This window comes from Penicillium canariense (genome assembly GCF_028826845.1).
Source record: "Penicillium canariense strain IBT 26290 chromosome Unknown utg000002l_segment0_segment0, whole genome shotgun sequence".
NCBI lineage: Eukaryota > Fungi > Ascomycota > Eurotiomycetes > Eurotiales > Aspergillaceae > Penicillium > Penicillium canariense.
The window spans coordinates 1,533,643-1,559,845 of record NW_026622729.1 but is presented as its reverse complement, the minus strand read 5'-3'; the positions used below and the strand labels follow the sequence as shown (position 1 = coordinate 1,559,845).

Sequence of the window (26,203 nt, the reverse complement as noted above, 5' to 3'; positions counted from 1 at the left end):
GTTCTTTACAATCGAATCAATATGTCTTACCGGGTCGTGTCGTGATGGCTTTAAAATTGGCATTCTTTGGCCATCACGGCACGACTATTCCCTCGCGGTGAGTTACACGAGTGTGGATAGACCAGGATGAAGTGAGGTGAATTGCAGCTCTGTTCTTAAAGATAAAAAGCTTGTTCCATATTATCCCGGCTGCCCCCATACATCCTTTTCCGTAACAACTATTGTAAAAGATCGTCCTAGAAGCTGCCAATTGAAATCAATCTGTTTTGAGTCTGCACAGTCAGCTACGCTAACTATATATGTTGGCAAGCAATAAAAACACCTATAATAAATGGTCCTGCAGGTCCATGTCTAATGCTAATGAGAAGGCTATATGTACAAAGAATGCTAGCTCAGCCAATGGTATATATACAATAAACGCTCAACACGTCCACGCTGTGATCCGGAGTGCTTTCTTATCATGGCTTCTCCATGTAGAGTTCAGTTAAATCTCGCCTCCCATCTTCCAGAACCTTGTATTGGCGTATGTCAGACATAAGCTTTCGGGCGAATGCTCATCCGGGTTCTCCTCAGCATACCCCTGGCTCGAAATCTGGTTTTCCGAGCCTTCAATGGCCCGCAAAACTGTACCCAGTACAATTGAGTGATCATGCACATCAATTCTCTGTGGGTGAAGCCTGCATTCTAACACGAAAGGGAAATCCTTGCGGTTGTTGGAGTGTGGCCCTCGTCGCCTGAGGATCGGTAGAGGCCTCTCGGCTCCATCACCGAAGCTCTGCTCAGCATTCACTACCCCGAATTCAAACTCTCCATGCCCGCTCAACATTGAAGCGAGCGTTGTGTTTCCCTTGGAAAAGTCTCCGGCCAGGGTTGCGGTCGCAGGTCCCGGCGCGAGTAGATGGACTAGGAACCGGCCTGAGGCGAGCAGCGCATTGAGTGTCTCGGATGGTCGGCGCACGTTAAATGAGATTACTGGGTGCGGCGTGAGGGTTACTGTATTGAAGGAGGAGACGGTCATCCCGCGGAAGGAGGTGGTATCTGCCGGACCGGTTGGGTCGGTGGCTGTTATTATGGCGACCGGGTAGGGGACCCGGCGCATGAGGAGGCGGACATGTTCCGATATTGAGGATGCGGGGGAGGTTTGCGAGGGTTTCGATGCAGAGGAGAGAGTGCCTGTTCTATCGGAAGGTGAGGTCTGGCTTCCATTCGGGTTCTTTTGTTGGAGGGAAGCGGTAGTATTGCTGATATGTCGTGGTGAGCAATGTCGATGGTGTCGGGGGCACTCTGGTGCGAGAAGGTTTCCGATGGTAGAATTGCAGGGTCTTAGAGGAGGCAGTATGTAGGATAATGGCTCTAAGCAATGTTAGGAACATTTATCGGGCAAGGTATACTGTAAACAGCTCGAGAGACTCACCTCTGAGGCCTCTCCGGACCGCAAGTCGCGGAAGAGATAGCTTCATGCTGCCGGTCTCCACAAGCCGGAGCACTCGACAACGCTCTATGCCTGCGCAAAAGAATCGGAAAACAAAACGCAGACTGTGTTTCCGCTGATTTATGTCGAAGACGCAAAGCTGCGCGAACCACGCGCGAATTCTCAACCGGAGGACTGCCCGTGGAAAATCTCCGGCTGCTTACATAACCCGCGATAATTCCCAAAAGTTTCTCTGCGACGTGAGTTGCATAGCATCGACTTTACTCTGCGCTCCGCAATCTCCCGCCCCCAGCCCGCCTGACGATCTTTCTGTGGCTGCAGTCTCTTCAATTGCATAGAGCTCACCCCCAACGCTCTGCATTTCCCGTCTACAATGTCGATGCATACGTCTCTGCGCCGCGCTGCGGCCAGGATATCCAGCTCGACATCGACCATTCTTCCAACCGGGCTGCCAGCCTCCCAAGTCAAGACCACAACCTTCGTCTGCTCGCAATGCCGCCATGCCACACTTCTCCGCCGCCCTAAGCGGCCCTACACCTTCACCCAGCTCATCACCCTTTCCGACGGCAGCGCCTTCACCCACCGCACCACCTCGCCCGCACCCGTCTACCGTTCCACACGCGACACTCGCAATTCACTGCTCTGGAACCCGTCCAGCAGCAAACTGATGAACGTTGAGGATGATGAGGCTGGTCGACTGGCGGCTTTCCGTGCGCGCTTCGGTCGCAGCTGGGATGCCAATGCTCCGGCTGCCGAGCTTGCGTCGAGCGGTGATACGAAGGATGCTGCGACTACGAAGGCCGAGGAAGAGGCTGCTAAAGCCCAGGCCCAGGCTGAACAGGAGGAAGAGGATAATTTGTTGGATTTGATCAGCTCGTTCGGCCAGGAGGAGCCCCAGGTCTCGGGAAAGAAGAAGAAATAAGCGCTTCGACTGTGACTATACGTTATTGACCTATTGGAAAAGGAAGAAGGGGGGGGGGGCGGTGGTTGCTGTCCTCCTTCTATCTGGGTTGGGAGTTGTGTTCATGTTTCATTTGTCCTGTACAATATACATATGTTCTTTCTTACCGTGCATGGATGTTCATTTGCGAATTCTGTTACTTTCCACCTGGAATAATCCTACTGGTTTCAAATCCTTCGCATGTATGTCATATATCAGTCGGTAAATCTGAAGACACTCCCCGTATCAGCTGCTTATAAAGCAGAAAGGGTTGGCATCAGACTAAAAAACCAGAGCATTCACATTACTATCCAAAGCTGCTAGAGCGAACTAAGCGGTTTGGCGGTGCCACTAGTTGTGTAGCCGGTATCCAAGGCGCCTGGTTCCGGGGAGGTTTCGTCCAGATAACCTTGGCGGATTGCATCTCAAGATTCGGATTCCAAATTTTCGCTTATAAAATTCGTTTCTATCTGGCCACACCTCTTGGTGTCTTCTATCTCTTGAGTGCTGCGTTCATCTTTATCAAACAGCGGCGGGGTGACAAGTTTGCAGGCCCGGTACAAGACCGAAGTTTTTCACAGGGAGATACATCGAGACTTGCAGCTTCATGGACTGAAGTGGTGGTTCTGGGGTAGGAGGCTTCTCAGGTACGAGCGACGTCCGGTTTAAACGGCGAAAAATCTATTATACACAAGCGTGGAACATTACTAAGTTTACTCATCGAAAAGGCGTAGCCTGTCAGGCATTCACGCCAATATTTGAGCCTGTGTTTCGGGCGTATAAGAGCCTGATACAATTTTCATTGTGGCTAGAAAAGCTCCATATATGGACGTAAAGTTTCAATGTATTTGGGTGAATCAAGCTCAACGAACATGTACGGATCTAGTCTAAATCTTGCTTCCCTGAAGCCGGATGTTTTCATCAACCGCCTTGCCCTGTTTGCTTTCTTCTTTCACGGCTGATGCTTGTTCAGGATATCTCTCGGACGTACTCTGGTTAATCACGGCTGCAAAAGCAGTTTCGACGTCATGTTCTGATAGCCATTCGGTGTTAGGGCGAGTCTTCATCCTAGCAACAAGTGTAGCGTCTTCCTCTTCGAATGTCGCATCTTCTGGCGCTCTCTTTTTAATCTGGTTATGTATAATACGCAATAGACGCGCCGTGTGTGGTTGTCTCGTCTTGCTGTATAGTACCAGAGCCTTGTTTATACTATCAGATGACAGCGAAGGCCTTGAAGGTGAGTTGAAAACATGCTTGAAAGCAAGACCAAGAGCGAGAGAGTCATCGAGCGCCAAAGACCCACCTGCAGCAAAGGAGCCACCATGTGCATGTGCTGCATCACCGATAAGAGTGACCCGCGAACCAAATACCCAGGTTGAAAGAGCATCTCCGGCAAAGTTTGGATATAAATTGGTTGACGGAGTGAGCTGGGTAAGGGCTCGGATGGTGGGGTTCCAGTCCTAAAACTCTTAAAATGATGTGCTTCGTCAGGAAGTAGACCACGAAACATACTTTGTATCTTTCCCTCAAGAACTCCACATTTCCTTTTTGATCCCATGCGATGCTTTGTTCAACTTCCTCTGCGGTACGTGGATCATCGTAAGCGCCAACGGTAGTATATTGTCCCTTGCCTGCATGTAAATTAGATTAACCTGAGCCCCGAGTATATTCAGGGTCTTGACATACCAAGTCGGGATGCGAAGAAATTGTCTCGTGGCCCCCACTGTTTGATCATCAGTGTCATTGAATAAATAAGAAAGAAGAAGAAGAGAAAGAGCCTTGCTGGTATTACATACCCAATGCATCGCATCGATGGGCAAGTCAGGCACCTTGCCCTCGATCAATGATACATCGAAAGTTGATCTCATGAAGACCTTCCCACTGAATCGCAGCTTATAGTCCGGAATGAAAGATTGTCTCACTGGCTTCAATGGGTATTAGCAATATTGAAACGATGCCCTGATAAGTTGCAACCGACCGATCGAATCCCATCTGCCCCGATCAAAATATGACCATGAGCACTACTTCCATCCTCGAAGTGCAATGACACCCTATCCTGGCTAGCCTCTGCTCGTTTTATCTTTTTTCCCAAGTGGATAGACTCTCTTGGGACATGCTCTAGGAGAGCAGCATGCAGATGGCCTCGGTGGAAGCGAGTCGTATGGTGGCGAGGATCGGGAACATCATTGTGCGTGTCGACTGAGATAACTTGGTTGGTCTTCCAATGACTGCAGACACTCCTGTTAGCATGTAAAAAAACCGTGACTGATAAATTTACCGGAAAATTTGCGGTATTCCACTTGGTCCTCTATACCCAACCTCATCGGTGAGAGCATTGTTCACGCCGAGCTTCTCCAAGGTGCGCATACCCTGCTCATATGATCAATCAGTAAACAAATCTTAATGACTGCTAATAGACTTGACGCAGAATGGTACATTCGGACTTAGTGCAATACTGGCTCCAATCTCCAAGAGCTCCGGAGCCTGCTCGTAAATATGCACATCAAGATTGGCAAGATCGGATATGCGCCTGAGTGAAATTGACGTAGCAAGCCCCGCAATACCAGCGCCGGCAATCAATACTCGGAAGGTATCGTCTTTTACGACCATCTTGATAGAACGCTCTCAAATTCGATCCCGTAGCAAGAAGAGATTGAGGGGACCAATGGGTTTAAATTGAATCTCGATAAGCTCAAATCGCTATCGCGACCAGGTGCGGCAAGCACGTCAGCAGTGCAGCTTTGACACAACCCCGCGATGGCGACTTCAAGCGTGCTTTTGACAATTACTGACGCGCCTCCAAACTCATGCGTCAAGGCTCGGGAAACCTCAGGCCATTTTTTTTTACATACTATTAAGGATAAATATATCTAGTAGCTTCCGTGCCAGACGACGGCTCGTGGATGAATGGCGTAATAGTTGCCATTTGGATGGGTTCCGCAGTTCCGAAACAACTCCATCACATATCTCTTGAGAAGAGCACAGTAAATTTCCCGAACCTCCAGGTCCCCAATAATTTCTATTCTTTCGCGACGTGTCGCATGACCTGAGATTCTCCAGCTTTGAGCCTGAGGCCAGGACCTTGAACACTCTAATGCTTCCTTTAGAGCCACAATAGAGCTAGGACCGGCCATCTGAGCCAAAATTGTGCAAAAAGCGTCTGTTAACTTGCAATCTAGCTCTAGCAGACGATTGTGAATGTGAGGGCTGAAAAATGTTTCTCGTGGAGGGGGTTAGCCTCTGAGCGTTACATCGATCGGTGTCTCTTAGGATTGACGCTCGACAATAGTCACCGACTTCTTGTCTTTTGTTTTTTGGCTGTTCGGGGTGGTCAAGGGTATCAAGCGCTCTTTTCGCATGGGTGGGCGATGTGTTTGGATTTCTGCGCTCAGTAAAAGTGTCGAACACTTCGCCCATGACCGTCTGGGCTGGATATACCGGATGTTCTTCACTTAGGATTTGAAGAGAGACCAACAATGGAAACTCAGATGGGTCGTTAAAGTTCAACAACTCATAATCCAAATCAGCCGTTGCAGGCGGGAGGCTTTGTGCTGGTGGTTGGGGCACAAAACTGGACCTGAATCTGATTTCTCTGTCTTCGAACCCCGGCCTTTCGCCAACCGCCAATTATAAGGGTCTCGGTTCAATTATGGGGCCGGGGTGGGGACGCCGAGGTTTGGGGTGGGGAAACACATGGCGTAGAAGATTAGATATGTATGTAAGCAAAACTGAGCATCCATATCTACCGCTGCTACAACTATGTCAGAAATACTCAAACATATACTGCAAAGTTTGTATTATATCAGGACCAGAACATAACGGAGTTGCAGGAATTCTTAACCCAGGATACCCATTAACCTACTAGATATCTTTGAAAACAGAAAAAGTTGAGGAAGAAGAAAGAAAGTTACATCTAGTTCTATGAAACAGATCTAAAAGTACGTCTCTTTTATATCCAACTGGCCCTTGGTCTCCAAACTGTCTCCCAAGGAGTACCGGATCCTTGGATGAGAGCGAGAGTCCTGGACAACGATCTTCATAGGAACTGTTTTCGTGAGGGTCCCTGACAAGCCGGCACCCCGCAACTGATCGAGACTGTCTCTCCGGATGCTTGCCAAAACCGAGATCAAGCCGAATCCCGTTCCGACCGGGGTTTGGTAGCAGAAACAGATTGAAAGTAGCATCATCGTGCAAAGGATGGGGTGGATAGATAGTGTAAGGTACAGACCCCAATTCGCCTGGAGAGTTAACCGTGTCGACCGGATGATTTCTTCAGTCGGTGGGTAGTACATTTCAGGATACACGTTGTTCGTCGGATTCATGTAGATGATCCGAGCCCAGAACATGCTCGCAACGGAGGTCGTCAACGATGGGACCAGCCATGGCGACTGACTGTGAGAATTTGTGGGAGAGTACCGGCTCAGCCATTGGGACAATAGAGGCAGTGTGTCCGCGTAATATGGCGTGGTGCTGTTGAAAACCACTTGCTCGGCCCTTTCTCCGGTGCAGCTGCCACTGACGAGTTGTATGCTGCCGCGTGTCACTGTCCACTTTCCCTGACACCTTTCTCGCTGGATCTCGAACATATATGCGGCCTGTCTGAACGCGAGGCTAGTAGATTCGGTCATTTTACTATATATATGCAGCCCGTATGCATTTCCCTTGAAGAAGCCCATCAGGCAATACGGCCCCGGATTCTCGCTGTGTAGACTCTGCAGGCCATTGATCATCCCGATTTGATAGCCATTGTAGAGAGAAATCGTCGACAACCCGGTAGGGTTATAGGAGTGGTTGAGCGCACTCGTCCAGAAGGCGTCATTATCTCTGTAGGACGAGATCGATGCATTGTATCGAGCGATTGTCCCATCCACTGCCGCTGAGATGCTCCAGGATTCCCCGATAGTCAAATTTTGCTGAATGGAAGACAGAAAGTCCGGAGAAGGCAAGTCCAGCAACGCCGTGGAGGTATTGTCTAGGAGGATCGTGTTAAATCCGTACACTGCTGGAAATCGCGGAGTCGAACGAGCGCTCGAGGATGCTACCATATAAGGGACGCTTGCGTTGATCATATAATAGATCGAGTTGTTCATCACGTTAAGCGTTCCCAAGGGAAGCGGCACGAGGCCGTAGTACCGTGGAAACTGGCTCTGGATCTCCATCGTACTGCTTCCTCCAATGAGCTTTTTGTATGCCACGCTGAGCACCAGAGGGAGGAGGGTGAGAAGGAGGAAAGATGCACGCCATCGTACGTCCGCCTTATCCAAAAACACACTCTTCTTGATAATAGCCTCGTAGTTCTGCAGTGTCGGGGTCTTTCGCCGGGTCTCGACGATGAGGAAAAAGGTAGCTGCAAGAATACCAGTGCACTCATTCATCAAGCTCAACAACAAGCCTATAACGACCAGCTGGTTTGTCAATCCCAGTTTCCAAGACAGGCTCCATGCGGGTCCGATCATCGGCTGGATTGCAAGGATCGACAGCACGAAGCATGTCAAGCAGCCGAGCAGGGCGAGTAAATGACTCCTGTCGCAGTACCATCGTCGTTTTGGCACTCCAAGCGAGTTTGAACTTTCTGAGGGGATCTGGGAGTACATCATAGGGTCAAGGTCAAAGAGCACATTGACTTCTTTCTTTTGTGTAACTAAGCACGTGATTTCTTCCTAAAGACGCTGCGTGTTTGGCATCGTGATGGGATATTTGCACAAATGACAGTGGAATAGGTAAACAAGGCTTTTATGTCCCTTAGATTTTAGACCCTAGAAATTGACCAACATAGGAGACGCTTAGCTCGAACACGACTGAGGTGTGATTGGCCTTCAATTTTTCAGCGTTGAGCCGAAAATAGCTCTCCTAACTAAGCCCCTAAGATAGTCATATTACATTCTTAACTCAGCCTCCTGTACGGCCTGTCCACGTCTTGTGTTCTACACTCAAATTATGAGGCTGATTTCAATGCAGCCCGTCTCGCGCCGTCTAGCCTATGAGGCGGCGACACGTGGGGGCTGCATTGAAATCAGCCTCATAATTTGAGTGTAGAACAGTGCAATTAGCTAGAGGTCCTGCCTTCACCTTCCGCTAGGTGATGTGAGGCATATTTTATCAAGATCGATGCGATACGGCCCCGACTCCGGCATAGCAGTTGCCTAGAATGTGCTTCTTGCTACGTTAGGAGGCTTGATAATTAAGCTGATCAACTATTCCCGTACATACGACCATAGGGTGTGGAGAACAGGGCTTCCCGTCCGCTCAGCCGTACTTAAGCCACACGCCGGCCAGTTAGTAGTATGGTGGGTGACCACATGCGAATCCTGGCTGTTGTATGTTTTCGTTTATTTTTGGTTTTTGGTTTTTGTGATTTATTGAGGCGAGTACTCTTGCTACTTTACTCTTTTTTCGGGCTTCTCTACCTAAACGCCCTGAATATCCCTGCTGCACGGACGTGGCCCCTCGGTTAAACTTTCCATCTTTTTCATCCTCCGTCCCGCTCGCGTCCTAGCCTCCATTTTCTTTTTGCGGGAAGTTGAACTGACCATGATCGTAGTTACCCCTCCAGATCAAATGTAGGCACGACGCTCATCTAATCTGGTCGTGGTTATCTCTGCTCCTTGGATGTAGTGAACATTCTGAACGAAGAGGAGGTGAGGAAATAATTGGATCAGATCGCCCGGATGCTAAAAAATTGATTTAACCTCTCCGTAACCGAACCCTCTAGTCGGGCGCTGGAGGTCGCCCGATACCACGTTCTAGACCTGCCTGGCTTTCAGGTAGGAAATCATGAGACGCTCCCATGTAGCGTAGTTGTCGCCTCCTGTGGCAGGCACGATGGCCCTCGACGGCTCAGGCAGGGGAGTCATGGACGAGAGCCGACATGATGTTTGAGAAGGCGGGGTGATCTATCTCAAATCATTAGAGATGATTGGTTCTCGGTGCGAGTTGAAACGGCACCAACTAATTGCACTCGGGCTCATAACCTGTTGTACTGTAGATTAATAGGATGCTTAAATTGCGCATTTCCAGGTATGCAAAAAGCTATATGTACAACATGAAGACCAAGTTGATTGGCGGCCGGATTTATCTCCGACATTGTGGGTTCGTTCCTAAGCAGCAAATGCCTCTTCTCACAACACGAAGGCTCGCACTAAACCCAGGCTCGAAGAATAAGCATGATCATGCTGGTTTCCGAATTCTCTGCGATTCGCCATTGTTGACATCTGCATCACGTACAGAAGGAAAGTGAAACTTGGAGTGGGAGAATAACAATTACTAATTGCATTATGGGACAGGCCACTTAACTATGGAGCTCGCAAGCGAGCAACTTTGACTGGATGAGAGTCGTCCGCACAAGCAAGCCACCACTGGCTGTGCTTTTACAGGTCTTCCAACATAGAATATTAAGTGTCTGGCATAGCCTCCACTCGTATTGGAAGTAAACTGATCCTTGCAGGCCACCATCCAGTGGATTAGGAAGTAGAACCGACAGTCTGTGATTCAACCCCGGTGGGCCACTATAGCATAGAGCTTGCAAGCTCTCAATTTTGATTGGATGCGGGTCGTCTACGTAAGAAAGCCACCACCAGCTGTGCTCGTATTCGCCGTCCAACATTGAATACTTGAAAAGGGCTGGCCTTGTGCATTACGCCTCTGGTGGCTTGAGTCACCTGGGCTGTTAGCCGCTCTAGTTTGGCGGTCAGTATTTTTGACTGAGGCTGACTTATATAATGGTTCTCTCAGCATTTTGCTTGGTTTTGCGTCCCGCCAAGGTGTTCAGAACACCCGAACTCGCACATTTAACTGATTTTACCTCGCATTGCCCTTGTAGAGAAAAGATGGCTGTTGAACATATTCCGTCAATCATTTCCGCCTTTGGGGCACCAGACTATCGAGACTGGCTGCGATTGCCCGCACGAAAGTCAAATGAGGAAAAAGATCTCATATTTAGACGCGAAATCATTCCCTGTCTGAATGACTACGCTGAAGGCGGTTTGTTCACAAGATTTCAGGAAGCGCATGCATGGGTTACTGCTTTCATCGACCCAGCGTCAGATTTTGAGGACGCGCTCCTTGAACTTGAGAGGGATCCAAATGCAGCAACAATCACTCTAGCCGATTTTGTAAAACATCTGGCTGGCACGATAATTACAGTTGCTTGGCAAGAGAATATGCGCTCCTTTGTACAGATGTCGCAGTAAGTTTATGCTTATGAATCACTGTTTTATTAGTTAGTTACATATTGTACTGATTTACCTTAAGAAATTCGGGATCTAGGCTGGATGACAACTGGATGACGGAGGTACGGGACGCCTTCGAAGGAGCTCTTCCAAAGCTCGCGGAGCATCAGGCATGGTGGGTTTTGTGTGGACGACTGAGACTTTTCAGTCTCCAGGTCGGTTGCGCTTCTGCACAGCAAGATCCTTTGGACTGTATCTCGGGGGTGCGTGCCCATGTTAGTTCTAGCATCTCTGCGGCTGGGAGTACAAGCCTCCTTAAGAAAACCAGGGCTCAAGCACAAGGAAAGCGACAACATGAAAATTATCATATCGCATGGATCAGTCCGTTGGAAGTGGAGCAGATTGCTGCATTAGAAATGCTCGACGAACAGCATGGGCCGCTACCCCAGCCTCACACCGATAATAATGTCTACACTCTTGGCAGTATTAAGGGCCACAACGTGGTAATTGCAGGATTGCCTCAGACGGGCAATAACTCAGCTGCAGCGGTTATTACCCAAGCGAGAACAACATTTCCAAACTTAAGATTCTGTCTCTTAGTGGGAATTGGAGGCGGGGTACCAACAACAACTGACAACGGAATGATCCGACTCGGCGATGTTGTGGTCAGTAAGCCGTCAGGAGAGCACTCCGGTGTGCTGCAATACGACCATGGAAAAGCCGAAGTGGCTCGTTTTATTCGCACTGGTGCGCTTGCTCCACCGCCAGCATTACTTCTTAGCGCTGCTCAGGCCCTTGCCGCTCAACGCGCAAGGTCAGGGAAGGACTCTATATTGAGTAATATCCAACGGATCAACACCAATATCAGAGGGCTGCAGAGGTATACGCGCCCTATTTCAGCTCTAGACGCCCTGTACCGACCTGAATATACGCATCTTGATCGGGAGCGTCCTTGCACTCAGTGTGGATGTGATCCATCCCAGCGCGTGCAGCTCATCGATAATGGAGATGATAATCATTTTTTGGTTATTCACAGGGGCACAATTGCTTCTGGCGAGCTGGTTATCAAAGACGCTAGGCTGAGAGATGCTCTAGCCGAACAGTGTAACATCCTGTGTTTTGAAACAGAAGCTGCAGGCGTATTAGCAAATTTCCCCTGCCTTGTTATTCGTGGTATCTCAGACTATTGTGATAGTCATAAAAACGATTACTGGCACGGGTACGCTGCCGCCACTGCTGCTGGATATGCAAGAGAGCTTATCTCTTACATTCCAAAGGATATGTCAGCCTGAGAGTAAATATTACTGTTGCCACCATTTGAGAATTTTTTTATTTTTGAAGCTTATATTCCATCTATTTTTGCTGCAAAGGCTTACCAATTTTTCCTGTAGAGGAGACCATCACTTATCTAATTCAAAAATAAATGGACTGTTTCTTTCTCTCCCACCCAAACCTTAGTCTAGTAAATGGACAAGAAACGCGAGCATAATAGCCTAAATACATTTGGGCCCGTTCCCGGGAGGTGCGTCATAAGAAAGAGAATCTTGAGCCCCCGCCTCTCCCTTTAGTCAAATTTGGAGATTTTTTTCGATCAGATTTTCTTTGATGTTTTCATCTGATCTGCTAACCTAGCTAAGCATCAAAGAATATCCCAGCATAGTGCCGTAGAAGGGAGTTACTCTATGGTTTCATGTGACCCGAGCTCCGCATATCCGCGCATACCAGTGGCATGAACGACGTGAGAAAGTTCAGGAAAACGGATACATCCTCTCTGCAGGTTTCATAGAAAGCATATATGCCGTGCCTTGTTCCTCTGATACCCCTACCCCTTCACGAATTTTCACGTATAGGTAAGAACGAGCATCCTGGTTTATTTCAGAATTATCAAAGTCGCTTAGGTTCAGCATATTATAGGCGTAAACTAGCATCGAGTCGTTTTTATTCACTATTGCGGTCGATTAAAGGCAAGAGAGCAATGGCAGGAAGGTAGAAGAGAAGCGAATGAGGTATAGGAACGAGAGCGGCCGAGTAGGAGGAGCAGGAAGGAAAATAACAAGGTAGTGTCTGGTCTTAAATCACGGAATCTTTCCCTCTACCAAAAGGTGCCTTTGCGCATTTTGGGGTGGGGCTTCACCCTTCTGGATGAAGTGTATTCAGGTGGGTGAACTGCCTCCTAAAGCCGCCTGAAGCCCAGGTGCGTAGAGTGGCTGAGCCACGATAGAAAGCTAAGAGGATACCTAGATCCGTGTACGAATAATTGGCTGCGAAATTGGTTTCAGCATCAATGTCAAAAAATCCACAACGTATATCATTTCCGAGGAGTGCCCAGTCATAATTTACCCCCGTCTTGTAGCAGCCGTCAGGGGCTTTGGACACCTACAATATTAATTCTGAGACAGCCCTGAATAGCTGATGGTTTTTTGGGGGCTTCGGAGATGGACTCCGATCAGGTCCACACTCCGGCCCAAACCCGAAATATAGGTAGATGCACCCTACGCTAGATTTGAGATGGTGGCCCTGCTGCAGGTGACTTCCACGACGAGTCCGGATTTCGGAAGCAGACTCCGATTACCTTAATCCTCAAGGGTCCCAGGCAGTTTGCATAATTGATGCAGGCTATTAATGATCAGGAGAAATATCACTTATATATACACCATTTAGCATGATCTGAGGGTTTTCAAGTGCTGACACTAAAGCAGCACCACACGCCTTTCAGCCACAGCCCTTTCCAGATAAACAATGGCGGAGACGGCATCTTCTCTGGATGGGCCTCCCCCAGACGCGGCCGAAACTTGGCACAATCACTCAGTACAGAAGCAGGATGGTGCTGATAAGAGTCCCTCCAGCGAAGATGCAGACCTCAAGTACGAGTACCCTACGGGGCTCCCAGTCACCCTCATTCTGACTTCAGTTACCTTGGCCTATTTTCTCTTCTTCCTTGATCTTGCTGTCATTTCCACAGCCACTCCGGTTGTTACTTCCCAATTCAACTCTTTGGTGGACGTTGGCTGGTAAGTACAGTTTGACTGTCTACTATCGACATCGCAGATTACTCCTGAAAGACGCTGATTTATTCTGCTCAGGTATGGAGGTGCCTATCAGCTCGGAAGTGCAGCTTTCCAGCCTCTCAGCGGCAAAATTTATAGCCAGTTTCCGATCAAGGTAAGATTTAGTCTGCGGCTAAAACAGCCTGTCAGGTTGTGAATTAGAATCTGACGAAATGACAATGTAGTGGACCTTTCTAGTTTTCTTTTTTATCTTCGAAGCTGGATCTGCCATTTGCGGAGCAGCTCAGTCATCGCCCATGTTTATTGTTGGCCGTACAATCGCAGGAATCGGTTCTGCTGGGGTGGCTAATGCAGCTTTGACAACCATTTCTGCAGTGCCTCCAATCCAAAAACAGGCGCTTTTCATGGGACTTAACATGGGTATGGGCCAGCTGGGTCTTGCAACAGGACCGATTATCGGTGGAGCTTTTACCACCAACGTGTCTTGGCGATGGTGTATGTTATTCCATCACCCTCCAATTTTAGCGCTCCTTAGGCTAAAATCCATGGCTTAGGTTTTTACATCAACCTCCCGTTGGGCGCTATCGTCGGCGAATTCCTTCTCTTCAACAATGTCCCCGAACCAAAGGCCAAGAGTCCACCCATGGAAATTCTCGGGACTGCCATCAAGTCTCTAGATCTCCCAGGTTTCATGCTCATCTGCCCCACGGTTGTCATGTTCCTTTTGGGACTCCAATTAGGTGGTAATCAACACCCCTGGAACGGTTCGGTTGTGATTGGCTTGCTGGTTGGCGCTGCCGTCACTTTCGCTCTTTTCCTGGTCTGGGAGCATAGGCAGGGAGACAATGCCATGGTGCCATTTGCAATGCTTAAAAACAAGATCATCTGGTCAGCGGTAATGACGATGTTCTTCAGTCTTTCCAGTGTTCTCGTGGCCGACTTCTACATTGCGATCTAGTTCCAGGCTATCCACGATGACTCCCCCTTAATGAGTGGCGTGCATATGCTTCCAATCACATTCGGCTTGGTCCTGTTTACCGTGGTTTCGGGTGTTCTGAGTCAGTGTCTCTACTTTCGATCAGTTGTCTCCCATTAAGTTTCCATGCTAATCATTTGTTGCCCCCGACAAAGTCTCCGTTCTGGGATACTATCTCCCATTCTTGCTTGCAGGAGGCGCGATTTCAGCCGTTGGCTACGGTCTCTTATCAACACTCAGCCCCTCGACCTCGGCTGCAAAATGGATTGGGTATCAGATTCTGTACGGTGTTGCAAGCGGTTGCACGGCAGCTGCTGTAAGTTCTGCCCATCGAAAAGTATGGTTGGGCGGGCTGATGACGATAGCTAGAGCCCCGCTGATGAAACGCCCTATGAGTTATTGGAAAGGCAGCGGGCAGTACTGGCATGTTTTATACTAAGCTCCAAGTGCGTGTGCCCTCTGATTAGCTATCAAACTCAACAGGAGTCTTGTGCTCGGGGCTCAGCGTTACTAACATTTGATTTTCTCAGTATCTCGTCCCATCTTGGGCGCCAAGATGCTTTACGATGGACGCCGCAAATGGAGGAAGCGCTTCGACTCATTACCACGAATGAATTATGCGCCTCAGATGAGTTATTTGTCTCTCAAGTCCGCTTACAGTTGTTAAAGCAAAGAGCGGAGGATATCCGGCGGCAAGACGAAGCAGATTACCTTTCCACGGGAGCAACACCCTTGGCATCAGCTCCTCGTTTATTCTATCTTAAATCTCTGCGAAGACAATTGCAAGAGCTCCGCGCTTCACTCCGGCCAGATCTTCCCCAGATTGGTAAGTAGATTTACAGGCGAGGAGCTGGTCAAGTATCTTATGTGCCGAATCGCTAATTCTTTTTCTAACCGGGGTTATCCTCCGGCTTCCTATGCAGACATTCTTAATACACACACACAATATGTCGAAATATACATTAATCACCTAGCGTATTCCATAAATACTGACTCACTTTCCTTGTACCCATCTGGACAAAGAAATGACGGTGGGATCAACTTGGGATTCGAACGTCTCGAGTGTTTATGGCTGTCAGTTGAGAACATCAAGTCATGGCTGAAGAGTTTCTACAGAATCCCCTGCTCGAAACTTGTCGGCCAACCTTTTCATTTCTGGTCGCAAATGATTCTTAGTATCACACTCTTGAAATATCTCTCAACCCTGAAAGACCCAGAATGGGACTGCCAAGTGGTGCGCAGCACAGTCGATCTCATAACAACCATCGATTCCATGCTGCAGAGAATTGAATTGAGTAGCAAGGAGACGGAACTTCAGTGTAACGACCATCTACTAAAATATTTATCGAAGCTTTTGAGTAGATGTCGCATGTGGGCTGAAACTCGGTGGCACATCACCTCTTAGGTACAAGATGTGGAGACCAGGACTTCTCGGAGTGTCAACCCTGACACCATCTCTCACAATTACCATGTGCCTGATCTTGATCAAATGATCTGGATGCAATCGATGGACCTTGTAAATGAGCAGTGGTTTGAGGATGTACTAGGCATGCCTACGACAGTGTACTAATTTGCTGGAATTCCTATATAATGTATTTTTATGGTTCGGTACAATCCCACGAAGTTGAATGCAGAAAGATGTCCTTCAAGCCAGCAATCGTTGTGAGCGTAAGTACAGGTGAAAGTCCCACCGACCGGCCCCTTCCGGCACATTGAATACAGAGTCAGCCCCATGGCGTAAGATGTCCATTTTAGTGCAATGTTGGGCTCTCTGAAGAATCACTTAGTCTAGTTGTAGACCCTCTTGCTCAAGCCTTCCATTAGGAAGAGAACGACATCTCTCCACCTGTTACTCGATTCAAGTTTTAATCTTTGGACACATAACATCGACTGTGCTCTCCGATGTAGATCAATGAATCTCAAATAATCCATTAGCTAAACCAAAGGCTTTCCCCCTTGTGCAAAACTCATTCTAACTGTACTAAGTGGACGTGTCTGCACGACTAAGGCAACGAGACGACAATCTTCTTAGCCGAAACCCCCTTCTGATTGAGTTCCAAGGCCTCGTTGATCTTGTCCAGTCCCCGTCCGACAACATGCGGCTCCGGTGCCGGTACAAACTGCTTCTTAGCCAGTGCTGGCCCCAGGAAATTCATATACACTTGAGACACACAACTTTCGGGATCAACCAGCCCCGCAATCATTATGAACTTGATCTCAATGCCCGTCCGCAGCTTTTTTATGGCATTCTTGCCCATCATGGAAAACATCCCACCCATCAATCTGTAAGTCCCGAACAGTCCTCGAATCGAGTCGGGTTCCCTCCACGCACCACCCGCCAAGGCGATGAATCTCCCCGTCGGCAGCTCGGGCGCCTTAGCGAGCCGCTGTGTCATGACAGAAGCGCAGACCTCATCTGCGTTTTCTCCAACGGTATATGCGCCGACTAGCTCCCGGCCTTCAAGCGCAGACACAAGATCTGCGACAAGTGTCTTGCTATTGTAGTCGAAGACGTGAGAAGCGCCGAGACTTTTGACGAAGGCAAAGTTCCTTGGCGACGATGTTGATATAACTTCGTAGCCAGCTGCAACGGCGAGTTGAATAGCGCAACTGCCAACGCTTGACGCACCACCCGTGATAATAATAGCGCGGGGAATATGTTCCCCAGGTTGTGGATTAGGCGGCGGCGGTACCTGGGGGAGATCGAGGCCGAGATAATCTTCATGAAAGAGACCATAGGCCGCTGTGCCGATCCCGAGCCCAAGGACAGCGGCCTGCTCATCGGTGATATGGTCGGGAATCGGGGCGACCATATACTCGCGTAACACGGTGTACAGCTGAAACGCACCTTCGCATTGCCGGATTCTTTCGCAATAGAAACAGCGCAGCCAGCTACCCTGTCACCGAGCTTGAAGCGTGTCACGCCAGGGCCGACATCAAGGACGGTGCCAGCAACATCTATTCCGAGTACCATGGGGTACTTGAGATGGGACGCAAGAATAGAGCCCTGATATTGTAGTACCCAGTCAAAGGGGTTAATGCCGACTGCACCATTCTTGATCACTACTTGGCCAGGACCGGGGGTTATGTAGGGTGCGTCGCCGACTTGCAAGTGCACTGCACCTTTCGAGGGAATCCAAGCTGCTTGGTCTTTGGGAGTCATTTTGTTGAAACTGGACGAAAAGGGAATGCTTCGAAGGGGTCAGGCAATTGTAGAGATTGCGAGTTTTCGTGAACAGCCTTGAGAGCTTGATAATCATAGCGACATGGGGATGGAATTTAAGCACTAACACTAAGAATAAAGCGAGGCGGCTCCCGGACCTTGAATTCCGTGTCTACTCATTAGGACCTAGGAGAAAACTCCCACAACCTCCCCTGAACAACGCATCGGACGTATTTATGAAACACTCCGTATCGATTTTTCGATACGTTTCTGTGGTATGCCCAAGCCCCGTGCACCGTCCACTTGAACACCTGCCTACTAAGAATAACTGACTGTTCACGAGGTGAAAGCACTTTCTATATGCTGTATGTCTAATAATAATCCTTGGGATGGTGCATTACTCCCAAAGCCCACCGCATGATTTGAATCGGCCGACTCATTAGGCCGATAAGTCGCCCAGGACTTTGAGCGCATCCAACGATACCGATAGGAGGGTTAGAGCTCATGAACTTTTTTAACTTGCGTATAATGTGTGTGGTAGGCTACCTCAAACTCAAACTCGAAATTGCAATCTCGAATCCACCCTAGTTTCCTGTGTAGGGAGATTCCATTCATGAGAGGAGCCTTTCACTTGCCTGCCAGTGCTCGCTGGTACATCTCTGCCTCCTTCCGCTTGCCCTGATCTATGTAGAGAGTTCCAGTGTTGTGGACTCCAACGAGTGTGGACGTATGATCTCGACCTAGAGCCTTCTCATAACCTGCCAGTGCTTGCTCGGTCATTCTCTCCCATATAGCAGCAGCAGGTAACGTACTAAGCCCTAACAGGTCCGCTGTCGGACCGGGTTAGCTCCCATTTGGCATATAGCCACAACAACTTTATATCGCAATATTATCATTCACCACGACTTCTGCGATCTTCTAGCACTTACAGCAAGGCTTTGCAAAGATCGGTTGTACAGTATTCTTCGGAATGGTACTATATACACCGCGGCCCTCGTGATAAACCCTGCGACTCGTGTCCGGATGCTAACTGAACCTCAGGAGATTATCCGCCTGTGCTTCGAGGGTCCTCGCGAATTAAGATTGGGTTCCCTGAATCATTTTTGGCCCCAATGCTATGGCAATATAGTAACTTCTTAGCATGATCCACCTACTCTCAGGAATTGTTAACGCAGTTCCCAGGTTTCCAGGGAAACTAGAATCTCCCATGGGTAGAGCTTGTCATTCCGAGAACGGAAACAGTGACGAATCTATATGCATGAGTAACCAGCCAGTCTTTATGCGATATATTTTTCAGAGTAATTGTAGAACTACAATGATCAGCGTGTACGGACAAGGAATATCCCTATCTATGTCGGGAATAGAGCATTCAATTACAGTCCCAGGGAATCATCTATCGATGACAATGAGACGTAAAACCAGCTGTGTGTGCCCCAAGGCTGCGGCAGGCAGCACGGTTGGGCGTGGTTCAGCAAGTCTAGGGATTCCGGCGACACCAGGAAATCCAACTCGGGTTGACTTTACGGGGAGCCTCGAAGCATATCTTGGGGTTTGGTTTGATTTCCAGAAATGAGTCGCTGCACTGATTACTCCGGCAACAGTTTATTTCTGTCGTCGTCTATGAGGCTATTGTATCACACTTCTTCCATCCGGGACGGGGCGCCGTGGTCTGCAGAAATAGACCTGGTGGATCGACACCGGTTTGGGCGAATACGAATAATGAGTTGAAGAAAAGGTACGAATACAAATAAGCAGAATCCTTATTCTTGCACAGCCCGAATTGGTATTCACAAGACTTATTCCAAGAAGATCCGCCTACTAAACTTCGACCGAAAGTTGAAATCCATCGGTATATGGTCGTTAAGCCAGCCCCACAGATAAGCTGCATACACAGAAATGGCCCAATCTGGGATCTTCGCTGGCAACCGACCATGGCCCAAATGGATGGTCATGTTATCAACGAAGTTATCTGACAGCCTATCGCCCTCCAACAGTTTTGATGCCGCACTGGCTGCCAGCTTGTTTCTCACGTCTGTGAGGGGGAGCCTATATGCGTCGAAAACCATATTCATGGCCTTGAAGTACTGGCGGCAGGGACTGTTGGAAGCTGAAAAGAAGTCGGTCTTGATGTCTCCCATTTGAGAAAGTGCCATCGCCTGCTGATCAATAGTATCCCAACCAGCGAGCGGTTTCATTCTCATTTCACACATGCGCTCCTGGAGGACAGTCACAGTCTCTGAGCGCGAACCAACAAACGGAGCAATGAGTGGCTTAAACGCCCGGGCGAAGTGAGTCGGCAAAACAGGGAGTAAGCCCCATGGCTGCAAGGCAGCCAATGCATGAGCGACTAGCACTGTTTGATGGACCTTCTCCGTACTTAAGGAAAAGCCTGCATTGACTCTATCCACTGTCTCCCGTTCGTATACGATGTCTCCCGTTGTTTTAACCGAGTACACCAGTATGTCGGCACCTGAGATGGATAAAAATTGCTCCAGATTATATCTGATCTGATCGAGTTGAGCAGCAGAAGGCCAAGTCGTCCAGGCGCAGAGGCCAGCGGGGGAATCATCTTCAGCTGATGTTGCCGCAGGGATAATGAGGCGGCGGCCCCCACGCGTTGGCGTTCGCAGTATACCCAACGAATAGTCAATGCATCTCTGAACTGGCAGTTTGTTCACGTAGCGTTCAAGCTCCTCGGTAATATGTCTGCAGCCATCATGAGGATCAAAACGTCCAAGTTGTGAGAATGGTCCTCTATCAACCAGAGCCATAGTACCGAGAAATCCAGTAGAGGAAGTCAAACCGGAGATAGAGAACTCGGAGATTCGAAATCCACAAATAATGAGTAGTGCTGTAAATTCATTCCGGGTGAAGCCGTAACTGACCCTCCCATCTTCAAATATCATGTCAGCAAGTCGAGGAGCTTCACCAGGGCCGAGGTTACCACTGACAGCAGGGAATATCCGTGCGTCAGGGCCGCCATAATCGACCAGGTCTAGAGGGTTGATGCCGGCGTGTGCAAAAAGGTTGCTCCACCCACTGGTTCCGCCACCTTTCCTATAGTCCCAAGTCATTGAAATGGTCACGTTCTCTCGATATGCTCTTTGAAGCCACCCTTGAAAACACGGAGCGACACCTTCCACCAAGCCATGTTGGGGCATATTTCTCGTTGGAATGAGAATCGCCCAGTTCCCGGCAGATCTATCCATCAGAAACTTCCTCGACCTGACTAGGCTAATTGCGAGAGCTCGTATTTGAGAAAATATAGCTATTAAGCCGACTCCAGCGAATAGCGTCCCCAGCCACGTCCCAGCCACGGCTGCAATATTAACGCTGTCGCTCAGGAGGAGAGGTGCCATTGCGCTTTCGACAGTGTAACGTATGCCTATTCCTGGTTCCAGACGTTAGCTTTTTTAATCCGAATAAGGCCTATGACGAGACCAGTACGAGTAGAAGATCAACTACGTATAAGTGTCAAGGATGCGATGGCTGGAGTTGGTATCCCTCCCGTTTTGAGTTGGAAAATTTGGAGTTTGATGTGCAAAACATGTAATGCTGAGAGGCTGGCTGGGTAAGCTCGACGATAAATTCAGGCCGTAAATTTTCGATCAGCTGTCGTGACAACATGCAGCCTCTGCGGGTCTAGCTAGATTGAGGTGTCAACCCTGCGTTACCCCTCCTCCGTTGTCAATCCGCGCGTTATGGCGAAGTTCGTTTATTCAGACGATGAGACATCTTTATCAAATCCTTTATGATGCGGTCTAGGTGATATGTGCCGCGGCCTTCTGATTTATGACTGACAGAGACTGACAGCCGGCTGTTGGGTTAGAGGCAGAAAGGCCGTTGTGTGTCCATTCGGGATCGTCCCCACTCGAGCTTGAACCCCAGTCCGCATCACGTGCATTTCCTAATACCCTGGCGGGCCCTAGGACACTACCTCGAATTATCACGGCATTTGGGTAAAAATGCATATTAAAAATATCATGGGTAGTAGGATGCGCGACGTAAGCGGGAGGCACGTTAACTAACGTAATTCCCGCCCGACCGAGCCACCCGGCCGACCGAGCCACCCTACCCCATTAGGAAATTTTGAATCTTAATATCTTAACCAAAACGTATCAATTTAGCTATATCTAGCGGTTTTTACAATAATTAACCTTATGTCCGACCTGCCCACACCCACTACACTTCGGTGGAGCTTTTCTGATTAGCTGAGCTAGTTGAATAGCCTCATCGCCCTGCGGCTGCACTACTACTAGAGTGTCTTTAATTGGCTGATTTAGCTGCTGAACTAGCTATAGGCCCTCTTTGACCGTGAGGCCTCCTTCGTGCACTATCTGTTGTTTAGATCGTGTGCGTTTTTAGCGTATTTTCTGATTCGCTATATATAGATCGCTGTTTTCCTGCGCTAATAGCGCAGCCCCGTAAAGCGATACGTAAGTGCCTTTAATAATCTGATCTAGTATAGTTTTTGATGGGCTCGGAGGGCTATTTAACCGATATCTTAATAGATCCTTTAATATCGAAGCTGATTTTTGTAATTATACGACCGTCCTAGGTGTTTTTGGGCTAAATTGGCTGTAGCTAGTGGTTAGCCTGCTATTTAGTGGCGATGGCGTTCGGAGTAAGATATTAAGCTTCGAAAGCACTCGATCTGCGTCGACTGGAATAAGACCGGTAGCAGCGAAGCTATTTTGAATAATATAAGGTTGAAAGGCCTCCGTACACGCCCGGGCGTACTCTGCGAGGAAATCGAACTTATCGATATAGTTATACGACGTACGAGTAAGATCGCTTACGTAGCGACTGTATGTGCGTTTTAATATAGTAAAATACCTAATATTAAGCGGTTGTAAAAGATGCGAAGAGTGTAGAGGTATATAAAGTAGTATAATATGATTTTCTATGTAGATCTGGTCGAATTAAGGTATAAGATAGCTACCGTGGCCGTTAAGAATTAAGAGTCGATATTTCCCCTTCGTACGTATTATCGTCGCTGGAATGAATAGCTTCTATAGCTACCGAAGGCTAATTTTATCGATAGTCTAGCCGTTTAGCGAGACCTCGATACGCTAATCTTTTAGAAGCTTCTCGTCGAACTACGACGCTATAAAGTTTTTACTTTTAAATATTACGTATAGTAGTAGCGAGTAGCTATTAGCGCTAACTGCTTCGACTGCTATAACCTATTTACGATTACCCGGTTATAAAATCGATCGCCGACTATAATATTCTACCCTTGTAACGATCTTCTATATAGCTATAATCCCTATAGCGAAGCCGGTCTTATTAAAGTTATAGATATCCTCTAGTTAGATACTATTCGCGTCGATAATATCTTATATAGTCGTAAACTAGGCTTATAGTAAGGTAGGGTCTTCGTTTTAGGCTTTTTAGTAATTATAGCGTCTAGAGAATGCTAAACGAAGCTTAGGGTGTTATTATACGAAGCTTGATAGCTAATTTTTACCTATAGTAGCTAGAGGGTCTTTACTATACGTAGCTAGTAGAATATTAGCTATTTCTCGTACTATAGAGGGCCTAGGCGCTATACTATATGTATCTATAGAGATTATCTACTTAGTAAGCGAATCCTCTTCGTATTAGGTTAATTTATAACTAGATAGGTATATATCGACGTATAGGAGGCGGCTGATAGTACGGTATTATAGTATAGTGCGAGGTATTACGTATAGCTTCGCTACTATACGTATAGACTCGATATAACTATTTTTAATATTGTTAAGGGCTAATAAGATCTTACCCTCTTGATTAGCTAATTTCTAAGTAGATCTAGAGCGAATTAGTAGTATAGTAGGTAGTTAAATTAGGTAGGTAGATTAGAAGATACGTTTTTTAATAGGGTAGCTCGGTCGGCCTATCAAAAAATGCGTCTTCTAAACTACCTACCTAATTTAATTACCTACTATACTACTAATTCGCTCTGAATCCGTGCAGAAATCGACTAATCAAGAGGGTAAGATCTTATTAGCTCTTAATAATATTAAAAATAGTCGTATCGAGTCTATACGTATAGTAGCGAAGCTATACGTAATACCTCGTACTATACTATAATACTACGCTACTAGCCGGCTCCTATACGTCGATATACGCCTATCTAGTTATAAATTAACCTAATACGAAGAGGATTCGCTTACTAAGTAGATAATCTCTATAGATATACGTAGTATAGTGCCTAGGCCCTCTACTATACGTGAAATAGCTAATATTCTATTAGCTATATATAGTAAAGACCCTCCGCCTACGGTAGGTAAGAACTAGTTATTAACCTTCGTCTAAAGACGCCCTAAGCTTCGTTCGGCCTTCTCTAGACGCTACGATTACTAACGCGCCTAAAACGAAGACCTAAAATCACTATAAGCTTAGTTTACGACCGTCTAAGATATCGTCGACGCGTACGGTATCTAACCGGAGGATATCTATAACTTTAACGAGACCGGCTTCGCTATAGGGATTATAGCTATATAAAAGGTCGTTATAAGGGCGGAATATTATAGTCGGCGATCGATTTTATAACTAGGTAATCGTGAATAGGTTACTACGGTCGAAGCAGTAAGCGCTGATGGCTACTCGCTACTACTATACGTGATATTTAAAGGTAAAAACTTTATAGCGTCGTGGTTCGACGAGAAGCTTTATCTTCTAAAAGATTAGCGTATCGAGGTCTCGCTAAATAGCTAGACTACCGATAAAATTAGCCTTCGGTAGCTATAGAAGCTATTTATTCTAGCGACGACGATACGTACGAAGGGGAAATATCGACTCTTAATTCTTGACGGCTACGGTAGCTATCTTATACCTTAATTCGACTAGATCTATATAGAAAATCATATTATACTACTTTATATACCTCTATACTCTTCGTATCTTTTATAACCGCTTAATATTAGGTATTTTACTATATTAAAACGCGTATATAGTCGCTACGTAAGCGATCTTACTCGTACGTCGTATAACTATATCGATAAGTTCGATTTCCTCGCAGAGTACGCCCGGGCGCGTACGGAGGCCTTTTTAACCTTATATTATTTAAAATAGCTTCGCTACTACCGGTCTTATTCCAGTCGACGTAGATCGAGTGCTTTCGAAGCTTAATATCTTACTCCGAACGCTATCGCTACTAAATAGCAGGCTAACTACTAGCTATAGCTAATTTAGCCCAAAAATACCTAGAACAGTCATCTAATTACAAAAATCAGCTTCGATATTAAAGGATCTATTAAGATATCGGTTAAATAGCCCTCCGAGCCCATCAAAAACCGTACTAGATCAGATTATTAAAGGCGCTTATATATCACTTTACGGGGCCGCACTATTAGCGTAGGAAAATAGCGATCTATATATAGCGAATCAGAAAATACACTAAAAACATATACGATCTAAATAATAGATAGTACACGAAGGAGGCCTTACGGTCGAAGAGGGCCTATAGCTAGTTTAGTAGCTAAATTAGCTAATTAAAGATACTCTAGTAGTAGTATAGCCGTAGGGCGATAAGGCTATTTAACTAGCTTAGCTAATCAGAAAAGCTCTACCGAAGTATAGTAGGTATAGGCAGGTCGGATATAAGATTAATTATTATAAAAACCGCTAGATATAGCTAAATTAATACGTTTTAGTTAAGATATTAAGATTCAAAATTTCCTAATAGGGTAGGGGTGGCCCGGTCGGCCGGGTAGCCCGGTCGGGCAGGAATTACGTTAGTTAACTAACGTAATTCACGGCCGAGCCGCAGGAATTGATCGGGACATAACAGAATTTCTATTCGGGGCATAATATTTTATTATGTAATCAGTATCAGGAGCTTTTACATAATCAAATCACCTGATCTATCTGATTCATCTGATCTAAATTCAATGGTCTGATCTACCTACTGGGCATGATTTATATCTATGACCAATTTCCCCATAATTCGAACACTTCCCTGGCGCCCTTCGCTTTGTAATCTGATCTTGGGTAGTATTATCGATCTGATTAGCAGATCTCTGCGTCGTTACCGTGGTAATCAGAGGGTCTAGTAAGGGTAAATAAGCTAGATCAGATGAATCTAATCCAATCCGCCAGAACGGATGAATCTCAGCCAATAAGATTGGCTGTTTTGATCTAATTAGACTAGCCAATCGGTGCTTACATGGTAAACCCATTGTACTAGTAAAATAGTTAGTGCATACACTAATAGGGGCCTGGGGGGTAGCCTGATCTGCATAGAATCGCTGTTTATCGATTAATCTTAGCGAATACCGCGATATTCGCTTATTAATATAGATATATAGCTAATCAGATAGATCAGGTGATTTGATTATGTAAAAGCTCCTGATACTGATTATATAATAAAATATTGTGTCCCGAACAGAAATTCTATTGTGTCCCGATCAATTCCTGCGGCTCGGCCGTGAATTACGTTAGTTAACTAACGTAATTCCTGCCCGACCGGGCTACCCGGCCGACCGGGCCACCCTACCCTATTAGGAAATTTTAAATCTTAATATCTTAAC

At 47.2% G+C, this 26,203-nt stretch overlaps 8 protein-coding genes across 8 annotated transcripts; 3 read left to right on the top strand and 5 right to left on the bottom strand.

Moving 5' to 3' along the window:
• Window positions 1-484: 484 nt before the first annotated feature.
• Window positions 485-1,460, bottom strand: N7482_003767 (flavin reductase family protein; the record flags this gene model as incomplete). Its single annotated transcript, XM_056685892.1, has 2 exons — window positions 485-1,353; window positions 1,415-1,460. The coding sequence occupies 2 exons, from the start codon at window positions 1,458-1,460 to the stop codon at window positions 485-487; spliced, it is 915 nt and encodes a 304-aa protein (XP_056544634.1).
• Window positions 1,461-1,805: 345 nt separating this feature from the next.
• N7482_003766 (mitochondrial 54S ribosomal protein bL31m) lies at window positions 1,806-2,354 on the top strand (the record flags this gene model as incomplete). The annotated part of the gene is made up of 1 exon (XM_056685891.1): window positions 1,806-2,354. One exon carries the CDS (start codon window positions 1,806-1,808, stop codon window positions 2,352-2,354), a length of 549 nt encoding a protein of 182 aa, XP_056544633.1.
• A 905-nt stretch (window positions 2,355-3,259) lies between these two features.
• N7482_003765 (uncharacterized protein) lies at window positions 3,260-4,982 on the bottom strand (the record flags this gene model as incomplete). Its single annotated transcript, XM_056685890.1, has 7 exons — window positions 3,260-3,832; window positions 3,885-4,003; window positions 4,059-4,095; window positions 4,169-4,297; window positions 4,351-4,600; window positions 4,651-4,742; window positions 4,809-4,982. The coding sequence occupies 7 exons, from the start codon at window positions 4,980-4,982 to the stop codon at window positions 3,260-3,262; spliced, it is 1,374 nt and encodes a 457-aa protein (XP_056544632.1).
• Window positions 4,983-6,304: 1,322 nt separating this feature from the next.
• Window positions 6,305-7,828, bottom strand: N7482_003764 (uncharacterized protein; the record flags this gene model as incomplete). Its single annotated transcript, XM_056685889.1, has 1 exon — window positions 6,305-7,828. The coding sequence occupies one exon, from the start codon at window positions 7,826-7,828 to the stop codon at window positions 6,305-6,307; it is 1,524 nt and encodes a 507-aa protein (XP_056544631.1).
• Window positions 7,829-10,198: 2,370 nt separating this feature from the next.
• On the top strand, window positions 10,199-11,832 carry N7482_003763 (uncharacterized protein; the record flags this gene model as incomplete). Its single annotated transcript, XM_056685888.1, has 2 exons — window positions 10,199-10,557; window positions 10,638-11,832. 2 exons carry the CDS (start codon window positions 10,199-10,201, stop codon window positions 11,830-11,832), a joined length of 1,554 nt encoding a protein of 517 aa, XP_056544630.1.
• A 1,447-nt stretch (window positions 11,833-13,279) lies between these two features.
• Window positions 13,280-15,358, top strand: N7482_003762 (MDR family MFS transporter; the record flags this gene model as incomplete). The annotated part of the gene is made up of 8 exons (XM_056685887.1): window positions 13,280-13,551; window positions 13,624-13,702; window positions 13,773-14,043; window positions 14,103-14,443; window positions 14,507-14,606; window positions 14,680-14,840; window positions 14,894-14,970; window positions 15,055-15,358. The coding sequence occupies 8 exons, from the start codon at window positions 13,280-13,282 to the stop codon at window positions 15,356-15,358; spliced, it is 1,605 nt and encodes a 534-aa protein (XP_056544629.1).
• Window positions 15,359-16,527: 1,169 nt separating this feature from the next.
• On the bottom strand, window positions 16,528-17,687 carry N7482_003761 (zinc-binding alcohol dehydrogenase family protein; the record flags this gene model as incomplete). The annotated part of the gene is given in 2 exon segments (XM_056685886.1): window positions 16,528-17,361; window positions 17,373-17,687. 2 exon segments carry the CDS (start codon window positions 17,685-17,687, stop codon window positions 16,528-16,530), a joined length of 1,149 nt encoding a protein of 382 aa, XP_056544628.1.
• Window positions 17,688-19,483: 1,796 nt separating this feature from the next.
• N7482_003760 (uncharacterized protein) lies at window positions 19,484-20,761 on the bottom strand (the record flags this gene model as incomplete). Its single annotated transcript, XM_056685885.1, has 1 exon — window positions 19,484-20,761. One exon carries the CDS (start codon window positions 20,759-20,761, stop codon window positions 19,484-19,486), a length of 1,278 nt encoding a protein of 425 aa, XP_056544627.1.
• Window positions 20,762-26,203: the final 5,442 nt, after the last annotated feature.